The following is a 17184-nucleotide window of genomic DNA, read 5'->3' as shown; positions in this document are numbered from 1 at the left end:
AATAGTCCAGGCGATTTTAATAAACTTTGTAATTGGGTTTATTAGGCAAATATGCCATTATCTGCATTCAAAAAGACTTTCCCCCGGTCCCCCCTCCCTCCTCTCTCTCATTCATTGCTCTTTATCAGGAAACTTCGACTCTTTTACATCATTCGGGCCCTGTGTAACCTATGGAGAGGGGAGAGGGGAGGAGAGAGATTAGTCGCCAGCAGAGAACAAAGGATTACACAGCGTGACCTGTGTGAAAGACTGTATTCAGAGGTCGGAGAAGTCAGTGCTGACTTCAGAGGAGATAGCCCAGTGATGTAGCTGTAAATTAACTCTTTGTTGTCCTATTTTGGTGCCTCATCTCCCTCCACCCCTCCCCTCTCCATAGAAAACCATGAAGACAGGGGGGAGAGCTTCAATCTGCTTTTTCATGATAAAAATGCATTTTTCGGCTAATAAACCAAATTACAAAGTTTCTTTAAATCGCCTGGACTATTGATTTCTGCAAAAAAAAATTAAACGATAGTGACACTTTAAGTCCTTTTTCAAGATGTATAGTAGATAGGAGGCGAGGCAATGAAGACATCAGAGCAATGGTGGAATTCGATTAAAGAGCCTTCAAGCTTGATGAATTTCCTGCAGATCGCTTTCAGAGCATGATGGGAATTGTAGTCCTGCAACCGCCGGAGAGCTTAGATACACTGCCCTAGGGCCAGGCCATGAATGTAAAATCCCAGAAAACCCTTTAAACACCATACCATAGAAGAGATGGAGGCTCACCGAGGGTGGGGGTTACCCAGGTACCTAGGGGGATTCTCTATCTGCTCCCATTTTTATTGCAAAATGTGGAGTTTATCCGGTGATCTTCACTCTGTCAAATAATTTAGAAGGAAAAAAAAAAAAAAGAATTATTGTGGAAATGATAAAACGGCTGTCAGGATGATACATGGGTGTAGTTTTAGCAGCTCTTTACCCCTTGGGTACTGAGCAAGTTAAATAGAGAATCACAGCTTGTATCCTTATTTAGATTGAATTAAAATTCCCAGAAAACCCTGTGCCGACGTGTAAAAATGAGCCCGCTCTGAATGTACTCCATGCCGTATAATCCCTTTAAGTAATAAGATTTGCACTGAGACTCATTTTCTCCCTATTGATTTATTAGCTCGGCAGAGAAGCATCCTGGTTTTTTCCCTCTATTCCCTATTGACGTATTCCGCTGTGTCCAGCCTGTGGCTGTGCAGCGCTTGGATGTTGCCCCCATTTTTCACCAATCAGCTCCGCGTGGGAGAGCTTCAAGACAGCTTTCTGCTGTACAAGATTCTTAGTAGAATATGGGAAACCATAGTGTCCATTGTGTAATGTTACTCCCCTTAAAGGGATTTTCTCAAGAATTAAAGGTCACCTCCTAGCTGGTTTCTAGGGATCCTAGAGGGACCCGACCGATCACAAGAATGAACCTCAATTGACCTCCACGTGAATCAGGGTACAGTGCACACTCCACTCTCCACCAATGAGACTCTATGGGACCCCTGAACATGTATGGTACAGCGGTGTTCATGAATGGAGTGGTGGTTAAGCATGCTCACTACTACTACATCCACAATGTGGGACCGTTTAGCTTCATTCTGATAGTTTCTCTTTTAATCTTGATATAAACTTTTTAAAAAGGGAATTAAAAAAAAATATATATACAAAAATAAAACCTTGTTGCAGCTTGTTCCCATTAAAAAAATGGAAATCCAAATTTGTGTCAAATATAGATGTTTTAATTGTGGTTTTTAGATGCTTAAAGGGGAAATCTGGTGAAAACTTTTTTTTCATATCATTTGCTACCAGAAAGTTATGTAGATTTGTGATTTATTTCTATTCAAAAATCTCCAATCTTCCAGTACTTATCAGCGGCTATATGTCCTGCAGGAAGTGGTATATTCTTTCTAGTCTGACACAGTGCTCTCTGCTGCCACCTCTGTCCATGTCAGGAACTCTCCAGGGTGGTAGCAAATTCCCATAGAAAACCTCTTCTGCTCTGGACAGAGGTGGCAGCAGAGAGCACCGTGTCAGACTGGAAAGACTACACCACTTCCTGCAGGACATACAGCAGCTGATAAGCACTGGAAGACTGGAAATTTTTACATAGAAATAAATTACAAATGGGTATAACTTTCTGGTAACAGTTGATTTTGGAAAAAAAAATTTCAATGCACTACTTCTTTAAGAAGATAAGAGAAATTTGGTAACAGTGTTCAGTTTCCCAGCAGCACCTCCGCAGGGGAAATAAAGTATTACGCAATGTCTGTTTAAATCGATACAATCTGTGGTATGAAGGGCATGTCCTCCAGAGCAAGAGATGTGCTTTCTAACCTTAAATGAGGGTGTTTCTCTTCTTTTAAAGGGGTATTCTGATTTAAATGATTGTATCTCCTATTCGTATCTTAAATAATTCATAGTTTTCCTAATTTTGTCTGTATCTCCTCTTATATCTTACCGTACAGGAAATGAATGCAAGTTTTGAAGAGTGGGAGAAACTGATGAGATATCCAGAATCGGCTTCATCAGATTCCGGGAGCCCCTTCATTCAGGTCATGGGTATGATCACCCGCATGTATAAGCAGACCGCACTGGCCAAGGTGAGTTACATTCATGCAGATCTTGTAATGGCTTACAAGAGGAAACACTTAAGGCTCCAATTGATTTGACTCAAGGTTCCAATGATTTTAATGGGGTCCATCTCGTTTACGTCTTGTGTTTGGTTTCAGCGGACAATAAGTGACTGCCAGCAGGATTTTTTGTCCGCTCAGATGCTGCAAATTAAACCTGGACCTAGTCCTCTATATCTCTATAGTAAACCCTCAGAAATAGCAGCAGCATGGAGGACGTTATAGAGCAGTGCTGAGCAGTGTAGTCTGTGAGCACTAGGGTGAGATTTACTCACCACAAGATCATGTGGGATCCCTGCAGTCTCTCTGCTCTGTTTACTTCCTACCCTTCTTTTCCTCTTTGTCCCTTCCTTCTTCACAGATGTATTGGCAGCATGTCAGTATTCCCCCAGTTAGCTGCTATTCCATCTAGTAAAGGCAAGACAAACTCAAACAGTTTTTCAGAATGATTGATCAGTTTGCTTGGGCAGTAATGGAGCTCGATAAAAGGAGGCATCTTTCTCTGATAAGATATGTTACATATTTTTTTGTTTTGTTGTTTTATATATTCATTTGCATTACTGATTAATGCCAAGGTTGGTAAAATGACCAGTGAATGGTGTAAAGTGTCCAGTGATCTTGAGTCTAATCCTTCTGCTAACTGGTATATCAATTGTTTCAGTCTACGGTACTAGGGCACCTGCAGTAAAAGCAGCCTGGTCTGTGCGTCAGCTTCACATTCCTTCTGTGCTGATTCTGATTTAGCTAAAATCTGTGCTATTGCATCCTGTACAGATCACACACACACCAGGTTGTTTTTGCTGTGTTTTTTTATCCAAGTTTTTTCTTTTGCGTCATCCAGATTTGTCTCTTCTCATTCCCCACCCCGGCACACATGGAGGAAGCCACTGCCAGACTCCCCTTATCTTCCTGAGAACAAAAGTATCAGATGATCCTTCTCCTTCCTGACACTATCTGCTAGGGGATACCCCTATAAACATTAGTGGTCAGTGTGTCCTGACAGAATTGTTGGGTTTGGCAGGTACATGTCCAATGTGCATAAAATACAAAAATAAAAATGGAAAATTGGCACCGCCACAAAATGCACTCACCTCTGGGAGTTGGTCTGTAACAGTACATTCTCCCTAGGTGGTGTGTGGGCCAGGAACCAGACAATTGGACTAGTACTGTGGCCTCCTTTATCCACCTTAATTCCCTGCTGGACTCTTTCTCAATTTCCCTTTTTCATGAAAGACCATGAAAGTCACTCCTGGTGTGGCCTACTGCAGGCTCTGCGATGATTCAGTGTACCAAAATGTCTGCAAGCACAGGTATCAGATGCATCAATAAAATTTTATTATAATTCCACAGCACATTTCATTCCAGCACCAAGATCAATGTGTCACCTGATGAAGAACCCAGGAGGGAATCGAAACGCGTTGTGAATTATAATAAAAGTCTATTGATGCCTCTCAAACAAGTGTTTGCAGACATTGTAGTACACTGCTGACTTACTGTTAGGTACGGAGGACGGAAGGGAACACGACTGCAGAATTGGAGTGCACTTTGTCTGCAGCGGAGCTGTAAACACGGAACGAAGAGGAAATGGACCACTAACACCTATTGTGGAGTAGCGGTAGCCTTCATTCTATAAAGTGGTGGCTAACCCTCAAAACAACCTATTGAAAAACTTTTTATCTATCCATACGTAGCAACCTTTTAAAGTCGCTCAACTTTTTTTTTTTTTTTTTTTTTTTTTTTTAAAGAAGCTTTTCGAAACTTTTTGGAAATAAATATTTTTTTTTCTTCTATTTCCGCCCGGGAAGACAAAATACATAGTGAATTGCATATGTTCTACACTCGCTACTGTTTTTTTTTTCTTCTTTTTTTTTTTTTCTTCTCCCTCAAAACAACAGCTTTTTGCCAAGCCAGATGCTATTTCTTGAGGCAAAAAGACCCAAACACCCACCAAAGGTTTATGACTCAGTGTTTCCATGGAAACTGTGCTGCTTCTAATAACAGCGCGTTTTAGATTAGCAGACAACAATGTATCTCTATGAGGAGATGTCACAGCGCCGGCACCATGGGGAGTTACCTCTCCACATTACCTGCAGACAAATCATTCGTAACGATCACATTTACTATTAATACACTTAGCACTGGAGAACATAAGTGTAAATTGATTATATCAGTATCTGAAGCCGGGGATTATTGGCAGCCTACTTTAATGTGACTTCACACACACTGTGTATTAAAATTGTGCAATTTAGGTGATATATCGCCGGCGCGTTTCCGTTATTTCTCAGCTCCTGCGTTGTCGCTGTAGCAGCTTCTGCCATAAATGGAAAATTGATGAGAGGAAGAATTTACTTTCTTTTTTTTTTTTTGCCACTTCTTCTAACAACTTAAAGTGGGACGCCGCCTCGGTGTGACGGCGTCATTGATTTTTAGTGCTGACCCCAAGTACAGTTCAGCAGGAAATAGCGTTTCGCGGCTTATAAAGCAATGATATCATTAAGGGCTCGTGAAAATGAACAATGGCGGCATACTCAGCTTGTGGTTCGGCAACCTTAGAAGTCTGTTGGGATGTACTGTATTTTATATAGAAGCTTTTTTTTTTACAGTTCTATGGCGACTACCTCAATAATATGGTAGCAAACAAAGTGCCTAATACCAACCAGTGTCAGTAGAGAAGATATCAGTATGGTAGACCAGAAAGCTAAACTGGCTCTACACTTTCAATACAATATGCATATATGCCTTTAAATTAACTTTTCAGTATACCTTATCAGAGAAAAATGCCACCTCTTTACCTCTCTAAATTCATGATACACTCCAAAATTTTGCATAAAAGCTTTTCAAGTAACTTTGCAATATACCTTATCAGAGAAAAATGCCACCTCTTTACCTCCCTAAATTCATGATACACTACAAAATTTTGCATATAAGCTTTTCAAGTAACTTTGCAATATACCTTATCAGAGAAAAATGCCACCTCTTTCCCTTCCTAAACTCATAATTCCTTCTGGAAAAACTCCCTAAAATCGCTCCTGACATATTAGGTTACAGCTGGCTATAGGACTGTATGAAAAGGTGAGGGGGGAAGAAGAGGTAGTTGTAGAGACACAGAGCGAGAAGCTACTGAAAACTCAAGTTGTACGCTTTATCTCACACTGCTCAGTGCTGCTCTATAATGTCCTCCATGCTGCTGCTGTTTCTGAGGCTATAGGAGAAAAGGACTATATACACTATACAGGTATTAGGATCCCATCTTATGATGGGAAACATCATCGTAGATAGTCTATACCCACTAGATCAGGGACAACTTTGAAATCAGAGGGATTCTGCAGGGTATATGGTGGTGAAAAAGCCTTATACAAGTTATATAATGGCCATGATTAGTGCTGCTCTTTATCTATACACAACAGTGACAGTGTTACAACTTTTCACAATGTTACGGTATCTGCTTTCAGTGATTGGAAATGTCCACAACCAATGATGTTCCATGGGGGCAGGGCTTATTACAGTGTATCTAAACTCTAACCTGTATTAGTTGTATGCAATCAATACATAGTATGTTTTCATTCATTGATAATAAAGGGGAATCTTGGTGAAAACCTTTTTCTTTCAAAGCAACTGGTGTCAGAAAGTGATATAGATTTGTAATTTACTTCTATTTAAAAATCTCCAGCTTTCCAGTACTTATGAGCTGCTGCATGTCCGACAGGAATTAGTGTATTCTGTCCAGTCTGACAGTGCTCTCTGCTGCCACCTCTGTCCATGTCAGGAACTGTCCAGAGCAGGAGAAGTTTTCTATGGTGATTTGCTGCTGTTCTGGACAGTTCCTGACATGGGCAGAGGTGACAGCAGAGAGCACGGTGTCACACTGGAAAGAATACACCACATTCTGCAGGACATACAGCAGCTGATAGGTACTAAAAAATTTGAGATTTTTAAATAGAAGTAAATTACAAATCTATATAGCAGCTGATTTGAATTAAAAACCTGATATCTTTAAAATAATGATGAATTAAAACACAAAGGGATCTAGAAAGCTTGGGTGACCTTACTCTTGGGGGGAGGGGTATAAATAGGGGAAAAAAGCCTATTACAGTAAATACATAAATATCATCATGATGTGTTCTTTCCAGGGTTTTCCAGATATACCTAGTAAAGCTGTGATTCCCTGGTTACATAGCACTGCTCCTGTTTTTTCACGCTCATACTTGTGAAAGTCTTCCTCCACTATTGCCACCTCCAGGGGCGTCCTCTGTTCCTGCTTTATTCAGCTACAATTACCCTGAGGAGGATGCTCGGAGAGATGGCACCTGCAGTGATGGAAACCCGCTGTGGCCGAATCTGATCCCATATGTTTTGTACTTGTTAAAGCAGTAGGACAGATAGAGATGAAGTCTGAACACCTGATGATACAAGAGGTCTACCTCAGACAGCTGGACTTGGCTGACACAGAAGAAGCGAGATACATCTCCCGACTGTCCATTATCTCTAACAATGTATAACCTCATGCAGATATTTCCATATGAGATCTGCTGGAGTGTGAATAATGCCTGACATTGTCCATCAAATACAACCCCACCGATGGCTGGGACACAGGCGCCAGGCTTCTTAGCTTTTCATTTCTTAAATTACTGTATATTTGCGGCTTGCTGGCTAACATTTCTACACTCCATACTATATGCTACTTAGTCCAAGCTTAATTTCAAGACTTTAATATAGATATCTACAAAGCTTCAAATCCTCTGCATCATTACAACAATGGGGTTAGATCAACCATTTTTTCACACTAGATGGAAACCCAGCTCTCAATTCCATTTAGATCTGTCTTCAGTAAGCTCCACCTAGTGGTGGCTGCAAGAATCCAGTATTTTGTTGTCTTACTACATTGAGCTGCCAGTTTATTATGTACCTCTATCTAGTGGCACCTCCTTTCACCTTCAAAACTGCATCAATTCCTCATAAAATAGTTCTGCAGGAATACGTGGACAGGATCTCTTCTCACAGCTGACGCACATTAGATGGTGGAGATCTGGATCCATCTGACCCGGCCATGTTTCTCCACAGAGATCTAGATCCATCTGACCCGGCCATGTTTCTCCACAGAGATCTAGATCCATCTTACCGGCCATGTTTCTCCACAGAGATCTAGATCCATCTGACCGGCCATGTTTCTCCACAGAAATCTGGTTCCATCTGACCAGGCCATGTTTCCGCACAGAGATCTGGATCCATCTGACCGGCCATATTTCTCCTCAGAGATCTGGGTCCATCTGACTGGTCCATGTTTCTCCACAGAGATCTGGGTCCATCTGACTGGTCCATGTTTCTCCACAGAGATCTGGGTCCATCTGACTGGTCCATGTTTCTCCACAGAGATCTGGATCCATCTGACTGGCCATGTTTCTCCACAGAGATCTGGATCCATCTGGCTGGCCATGTTTCTCCACAGAGATCGGGATCCATCTGACCGGGCCATGTTTCTCCACAGAGATCTGGCTCCATCTGACTGGTCCACGTTTCTCCACAGAGATCTGGCTCCATCTGACTGGTCCATGTTTCTCCACAGAGATCTGGCTCCATCTGGCTGGCAATGTTTCTCCACAGAGATCTGGCTCCATCTGGCTGGCCATGTTTCTCCACAGAGATCTGGCTCCATCTGGCTGGCCATGTTTCTCCACAGAGATCTGGATCCATCTGGCTGGCCATGTTTCTTCACAAAGATTTGAATCCATCTGACCGGCCATGTTACTCCACAGTGATCTGCATCCATCTGACCGGCCATGTTTCTCCACAGAGATCTGGATCCATCTGACTGGCCATGTTTCTCCACAGAGATCTGGATCCATCTGGCCGGCCATGTTTCTCCACAGAGATCGGGATCCATCTGACCGGCCATGTTTCTCCATAGAGATCTGGATCCATCTGACTGGCCATGTTTCTCCACAGAGATCTGGATCCATCTAACCGGCCATGTTACTCCACAGTGATCTGCATCCATCTGACCGGCCATGTTTCTCCACAGAGATCTGGATCCATCTGACTGGCCATGTTTCCGCACAGAGATCTGGATCCATCTGACCGGCCATGTTTTTCCTTCTTTCATTGATATTTTTGCTATATTGGGTGTTTCCCTAAGGCGTGGCGAGTTGCGGCTCTGGACACCAATGTTGTGTTTGGCTGCATTTTCTCTCTTTGGCTGTGGCTTCTTTCTGCCCCCAGTCTCCCCTGCCTATGGTGGTTTCTCCTTGATCTCAACCTCCATATATCCTCCCACAAGGACGGCAGTGACCCTTGCTAATCCAACCTCGGGGACCAGGCCTCGCTCACTCACGCAAATCACTGGGGTTTCCCATGTAATATTGATTCACACAAAAGCTGATGACTGGGTTTTATGGTGAGCTCCGAGGTCACGGTTATAGCCTCTGCACCGGACAACAGGCACAAGGCGTCTAATAAAGAGGACAATCGTTATACAGGGCAGGAGATATCTCTATAAGGGAGCTCTATTCATATATAAGGAGTTAGTTTTTTGGTCTGTGAACTATGGCTGGAAGGCGGGATCCCGTACGGACAACACGTCACCAACTAACTACCGCTTACTAAACAGCGCAGGAATAAATATTATAAATTATATAACAGGGCACGATGAAGGAGCTCAGTGTATATTATATAACAGGACACAACAAGGGAGCTCAGTGTATATTATATAACAGGACACAACAAGGGAGCTCAGTGTATATAATATAACAGGACACGATGAGGGAGCTCAGTGTATATTATATAACATAACACGACGAGGGAGCTCAGTGTATATTATATAACAGGACACAACAAGGGAGCTCAGTGTATATTATATAACAGGACACAACAAGGGAGCTCAGTGTATATAATATAACAGGACACGATGAGGGAGCTCAGTGTATATTATATAACATAACACGACGAGGGAGCTCAGTGTATATTATATAACAGGACACAACAAGGGAGCTCAGTGTATATTATATAACAGGACACGACGAGGGAGCTCAGTGTATATTATATAACATGACCCGATGAGGGAGCTCAGTGTATATTATATAACAGGACACGAAAAGGGAGCTCAGTGTATATTATATAACATGACACGACGAGGGAGCTCAGTGTATATTATATAACAGGACACGAAAAGGGAGCTCAGTGTATATTATATAACATGACACGACGAGGGAGCTCAGTGTATATTATATAACAGGACACGACGAGGGAGCTTAGTGTATATAACAGGACACGACAAGGGAGCTCAGTGTATATTATATAACAGGACACGACGAGGGAGCTTAGTGTATATTATATAACATGACACGACAAGGGAGCTCAGTGTATATTATATAACAGGACACGACGAGGGAGCTCAGTGTATATTATATAACAGAACATGACGAGGGAGCTCAGTGTATATTATATAACAGGACACGATGAGGGAGCTCAGTGTATATTATATAACAGGACACGACGAGGGAGCTCAGTGTATATTATATAACAGGACACGACGAGGGAGCTCAGTGTATATTATATAACAGGACACGACGAGGGAGCTCAGTGTATATAACAGGACACGATGAGGGAGCTCAGTGTATATTATATAACAGGACACGATGAGGGAGCTTAGTGTATATAACAGGACACGACAAGGGAGCTCAGTGTATATTAACAGGACACGACGAGGGAGCTCAGTGTATATTATATAACATGACACGACGAGGGAGCTCAGTGTATATTATATAACATGACACGACGAGGGAGCTCAGTGTATATTATATAACAGGACACGACGAGGGAGCTCAGTGTATATTATATAACAGGACACGACGAGGGAGCTCAGTGTATATTAACAGGACACGACGAGGGAGCTCAGTGTATATTATATAACATGACACGACGAGGGAGCTCAGTGTATATTATATAACATGACACGACGAGGGAGCTCAGTGTATATTATATAACATGACACGAGGAGGGAGCTCAGTGTATATTATATAACAGGACACGGCGAGGGAGCTCAGTGTATATTATATAACATGACACGACGAGGGAGCTCAGTGTATATTATATAACATGACACGAGGAGGGAGCTCAGTGTATATTATATAACAGGACACGAGGAGGGAGCTCAGTGTATATTATATAACAGGACACGAGGAGGGAGCTCAGTGTATATTATATAACAGGACACAACAAGGGAGCTCAGTGTATATTATATAACAGGACACGACGAGGGAGCTCAGTGTATATTATATAACAGGACACGAGGAGGGAGCTCAGTGTATATTATATAACAGGACAAGACAAGGGAGCTCAGTGTATATTATATAACAGGACACGACGAGGGAGCTCAGTGTATATTATATAACAGGACACGATGAGGGAGCTCAGTGTATATTATACAACAGGACACGACGAGGGAGCTCAGTGTATATTATACAACAGGACACACATAGATTTCCTCTTTTTGCCTCATACGGAAATATGGCAGGGTCTTCTATTATTTTCTTTGAAAAAAATGGCTAGGGCTTATTTTAGGGGTAGGTGAGAGAAATGCAGTATATCCCTACACTTTAGCCCCACTCTATACGGTACTTAGCTCCTATACTGTATGTCCCACTATTCTCAGGCTCCTATACTGTACCCTGTAGTAAGGCCTCCGTACTGTATATCCCCCCCATTGTTCTCCCATACTGTATTCATCCCCCTTCTGCAGGTAGTTCTCATACTGTATACCTCCCTACATCCTCTGTAGTTGTTACCCCTTAATGTATACATCCTCCATGATTATTGAAGCCAAAGCCAGGAATGGATTTATAATGGGGAGAAATCCCAGTCTTTCCTTTGACTTGTTCTCTGTTTAGTCTGTTCCTGGCTTTGGCTTCAAAAATCCGTCAGATAAATCTGTGTGTGTAATAGAGCCCAAAGAGGTTCTGCATCTGCAGCTACCACCACCAACAGCAAAAAAAAAAAAAAAACTATTTTTTTTTTTTTATAATAGCACAGACATATAAAGAAATAACTAATACAAATTGGCGTAATGTCAGATCAGTCATTTACCGCCACACAACACGACCGTAATAAATTGACACCATGTTACCGTATTATGTAAATGAGAATATTATCTAAACGACAGTGGTCCGTGTCCCCCCTCCCAGAAGCCAAAATCTCCCTAAACTGTTCATTTGATGGTTTCTAACACTCGTCTCATAGACATTACCGGCGTGAATAATTGATACCTCCCCCCCCCCTCTTGTTTTTGTGTATTATTTATACGTGACACATTGTTATCGCCGGATAGACTTATCATTAGGCAGGGATAGAGAAGGGGGCTATGAGGGTCTGCACCTCCCCATATCTCAAGCACCCGGTTTAATGAGCGCATTATACTGAATATTTTATTAATGCGTTTGTTCACCCAATCTCCTTTGTGAGAATTCGCATAGACGGCAGCTTTAACCTGTCAGACGCCAGAGAGGGGATAGCGTTGTATCTGGTGTACGAGGGGGGGGGGCAGAGACCTCCAGGCTCCGAGGGGTTAATGCATGTTAATAGCTTATCCCGTCAATTTGGCGCTGGAGCTGTCTCTGGGGTTGCGTGGGTTACGGCGGTAAGCAGTAAATTATTCATTACTAATTAAAATCCATGACACCATTGATACCTGTATTATACCGGCGTATACAGGACATATATACCTCAGAGCAGCCAGAGCAAACACTATTCTTTCCATCTCGTTCTATGCATTAGAATGACAGCACCTCTCCCGACCTCTCCTCCTACCCGAGACTTACATTGTTTATAAGACATAGGGAGAAAGAATCCTCCCCTGATAGACAAAGGTTCTAATATTGATGAAGTGTCAGGAAAGAGATCAATGCAGATTGCAGCAGTTATATTAGAGTGTGTGTACCCAGTGACCCCACCAGCAGAATAGTGAGTGCAGCTCTGGAGTATAATACAGGATGTAACTCCCCATCAGTAATGTAATGTATGTACACAGTGACCACACCAGCAGAATAGTGAGTGCAGCTCTGGAGTATAACACAGCATGTAACTCAGGATCAGTAATGTAATGTATGTACACAGTGACCCCACCAGCAGAATAGTGAGTGCAGCTCTGGAGTATAATACAGCATGTAACTCAGGATCAGTAATGTAATGTATGTACACAGTGACCCCACCGGCAGAATAGTGAGTGCAGCTCTGGAGTATAATACAGGATCAGTAATGTAATGTATGTACACAGTGACCCCACCAGCAGAATAGTGAGTGCAGCTCTGGAGTATAATACAGCATGTAACTCAGGATCAGTAATGTAATGTATGTACACAGTGACCTCACCAGCAGAATAGTGACTGCAGCTCTGGAGTATAATACAGGATGTAACTCAGGATCAGTATAGGATCAGTAATGTATGTACACAGTGACCCCACCAGCAGAATAGTGAGTGCAGCTCTGGAGTATATTACAGGATGTAACTCAGGATCAGTACAGGATAAGTATTATATGTAAACAATGAAACATTGGCCCAGATTTACTAAAACTCAAAACCTCAAACTTAGGGGCATTCATATGTTCTGTGATTAAAGGGTTATCCTCCTGAATAATATGGACAATAAGTAGTGCTCTCTATTATGTGCATGAGCCCAGTAGTCCTGGATATTCATGAGAAGCTGAAAACCCCACCTACAGCTGCTTATTGGCAGTTTTCTATCCATGCTGTGTAAAGGCAGTCACCTGTCAATCAGATGCAGGGGAAGGGGTGCGGCTAGAATCCTATTTTCCTGCTTATTAGGAGAACGGCTGAGCAGAAGGATGTTAGTAATACACTGACCTGTTAAGCATTTCTGTCAATCGTTTATGCTGCTCTCATTCGAGACAACATATATCTAGTGACAGATTCCCTTTAAAAAAAGTGCTAGCGCCAGATAACCCCTTTTAAATATTTGCACTATTGTACTTATAAAGCCATCTTCACCAGCCCCCAAGATTCAAATACTGAACGTTCGTATTCGCCCCGACCAGAACTTACTGTAAGTTCGCTCATCTCATTCTGAATGACTTCTATATGTAAGTTGGTGCGTAGAGGTGGATGTGTGCTGTAAGGATAAGGTGGGGGCTGCTCTGTGCCACTCTTTTGCTCATACAAGTGAATAGGGTCACAAGTGGCCACAACCACAACCCCACAGCTGTAAAAAAAAAAACAGGATCCTGTTCACTTGTATGAGCTACTATCGCTACCACTACTTGGATATATAGGATTCGGCGCTCCCTTACTATCAGCATTGACCTGTTAGTCTTGAATAAGCTCCAGAGCAGCCCTTGCTGTCATCCTTAATATACAGTGTCAGAATGATGAATCCTTGTGTTTTCTAGGCTGGCGCGGTGAAGGACTACATTAAGATGATGTTAGAAAATGAGAAGCTGAAGTTCCTGGTGTTCGGACACCATCTCTCCATGCTCCAGGCTTGTACAGAGGCCGCCATAGAGTGTAAGGTAAGGGAAGCAATGGCGCTGTGCTGACGTGCATTGTCAGTTTGATGCGCAACAGACGCAAACGTAGGTCAAATGCAATGTTTACCTAGCAGATCAGACCCAATCCTACATAAGATCCACAAACAGCAGAAGGTCAGCAGCATTAACCTCTGTGAAGGTTCCTGTGTGCCAGGGGAGCTGTGACCTTCTGTCCGCGCTGCCGTCTCCATCTGGGACACTGGATGTTTGTTTCGATGAATGGACCATCTGCATTCCTATAAATGCGTCTTCAGCATGCAAGATGGCGGCCTCAGCGCGTGGGGGGCTCTGTAATTATGCAAGACATTTTTCCTTATGTTCATATTTACTAAGAAAAACTGTGAGCGGCCGCCCCCGTGGGAGACGGTGAAGTCTTAATTGGAGGTGATTTCATCCCATTAATAGCGCAGCGATGCTCGGTGTCAGGGAACGACAGTCAATAAAGCGCGGCTGACAGTGTAATTAATAACCACCTTAGAATGTAAGCTCCGCGTGGCAGGACCTCGGTATTTTACCTTAACACGTCTTCAATCTGGAACTTCCTTTGTGTTTAACCTCATTATATGTATCGATCTGTTTCCTCTGCAAAAATCTGTATAGCGTGCATTGTGTTGTATAAAGTGCAATCATCCCGAATAATCCTCCGTTGTGATTTGCCTGTATTTGTAAATTCCTTTGCCCATGTGATTGCTTGTATGCGCATATATATATATATATATATATATATATATATATATATATGCACATCCATATATTGTCCCACAGATACATATGTACTGTATACACATTATACAATAGGGGAACTATCAGCAGGTTAGACAAATCTAACCTGCTGAAATGTACCTATAGCACAGGAGATGCTGAGGATGATGGTATGTCTCTTACCTTCCTCCTCTGGGCCGTACCGGTGAAGTGTAGTTTCCACCATATTCCAGTAAGTCCATTAGGAGCACTGCCCGCTCCTATAGCACCGATCTGCCACAGGACAGCCCACCCCTCTATAATTAGAGAGGGGTGGGCTGTCCTGTGGCGGATCGGTGCTATGGGAGCGGGCAGTGCTCCTAATGGTCTTACTGGAATATGGTGGAAACTACTTACTTCACCAGAACGGTGCTGAGGAAGAGGCTAGGAGACATACCTTCCTCCTCGGTGTCTCCTGTGCTATAGGGACATTTCAGCAGGTTAGATTTTTCGAACCTGCTGATAGTTCCCCTTTAATTTCTATCATGAGAAGCAGATTTGAAGGGGCTGTCGTGCATTCACTCACTGTCTTTGTGCAATTAAGGTGGTATCTGATGGGATGATGGGTAATCAGAGTGAGTGGGCGGAGCCTTTTATCAATTCAGCTTATGCTGGGTTTACACGGAGCGATAATTCGCCCAATCGTACGATTAACGATTTCGAAGTAACAATTTTTTTTTAATACCGATCAGCATTTAGACGGAACGATATATCGTATGAAAAAAATGTTTTCCGATTGTTTTGCGATCGCTTAAGCCTACATAAGTTAAATCGGTGAACGACTGTTTTACACGGAACGATCTGCAAATTTTTTGCGAACAACCAACGACGATTTCAGAACATGTTCAAAGATCAAAATGAGCGATTTCTCGCTCGTCGTTTGATTGTTCGCTACATTTACACGTACAATTAGCGTTCGAATTCGGTCGTTATCGTGCAAATTTGCACGATAATCGTTCCGTGTAAACGCAGCTTTACTCATCTGCAGTAGTGTACAGCTGCTGTCCAATCAGTATACATCTTCTCTGGGCTATCTGTCATCACTTCCTGCACTTGGTCTCTTTTTTTGCTTTTACTAAAGACCGAATGGCCTTAGTAATGGAGCCTCGACTGCAGTCTTCCAGTAAGTGAGACCCCTAGTGGTTGAATGTATAGCATTATATTTCATATAAAAAACAGGCAAAACAATTAAATAAATTGCAGTAGGCCCCACCACATAACTAGGGGCTCTATTACTCTGGACGATTATCGTGTCAATCATCATTATATCGTTCAAATTTTGTGTTTTGTGTAAATGCAGGCAATGATCAACCGACCAACGAGAAATCGTTCATCGTACGTTTGGTGCTGACACCAATATCAATATTAATTGTTCTATAATAGTTTGCTGTTATTCCGCATTCATTCACTAATCATACAGTGTAATTTCGCATTGTCCCTAATCGTAAATAACAACTATTGTTCTGTGTAATACGGTTTCAGTTTGAGATAGTTAATCGTTAAAAATTGCTTTGTCTAATAGGATCCTAAGGGCCCTATTCCACCGGACGATTATCGTTAAATGGTTTGAGTCTAAGTGATAATCGTTCCTTTGAATAGCAGTTAACGACTAACGACCGAACGAGAAATCGTTGATTGTTTAATAAGACCTGGACCTATTTTTATCGTTGCTCGTTCGCAAATCGTTGGTATTGAATAAGAAGTCGTTCGCAGTAGTGACGAACGCAATAGCGGCGACAAGACGACCGCAAGAACGATCATAAGTAACGATTATCGTTCCATGTAAATGTGTGAACGATTTCAGGTCTTTCTTAACAGCGGTCATTTGGATCGTTTATCGTTAACGAATATGCGAACGATAACCGTCCCGTGGAATAGGGCCCTTAGTCTCACCCCTTTAGCAAGTCTCTGGTCAAAGATAGAACAGATCAGGTGATTAATTTGGTATTTCTACAACACTAAGGGCCTTGTTACACGGAGCGATAATCTGCTGAATCAGGCCTATTTGCACGATTATTGCTCCGTGTAATAGTGCGTTTACACAGACAGATTTATCTGACAGATTTTTGAAGCCAAAGCCAGAAACAGACTATAAACAGGGAACGGGTCATAAAGGAAAGACTGAGATTTCTCCTCTTTTCAAATCCATTCCTGGCTTTGGCTTCCAGAATCTGTCAGATAAATCTGCCTGTGTAAACGCACCATTAGGCTGGGTTCACACTATGTTTTTGCAAACCGTTTTATTATCCTTTTCTTTTTTTTTAAA

The 17184-nt window shown here is 42.3% G+C and overlaps 1 protein-coding gene across 7 annotated transcripts in view; it reads left to right on the top strand.

Annotated features, from left to right (window-relative positions):
* The window catches only part of ZRANB3 (zinc finger RANBP2-type containing 3), a 190267-nt gene that overhangs the window by 110947 nt on the left and 62136 nt on the right, over nt 1–17184 (top strand). For all 7 annotated transcript variants that reach the window (XM_069982610.1, XM_069982611.1, XM_069982614.1 and 4 more), the window contains 2 exons: nt 2481–2615; nt 14040–14159. In XM_069982610.1, coding sequence (XP_069838711.1) covers nt 2481–2615; nt 14040–14159 — 255 coding nt within the window. The remainder of the gene's footprint in view (nt 1–2480; nt 2616–14039; nt 14160–17184) is intronic.

This window comes from Dendropsophus ebraccatus, chromosome 9 (genome assembly GCF_027789765.1).
Source record: "Dendropsophus ebraccatus isolate aDenEbr1 chromosome 9, aDenEbr1.pat, whole genome shotgun sequence".
Lineage (NCBI taxonomy): Eukaryota > Metazoa > Chordata > Amphibia > Anura > Hylidae > Dendropsophus > Dendropsophus ebraccatus.
The sequence above is the reverse complement of the archived record's forward strand: the minus strand, read 5'-3'. Positions and strand labels throughout refer to the sequence as shown.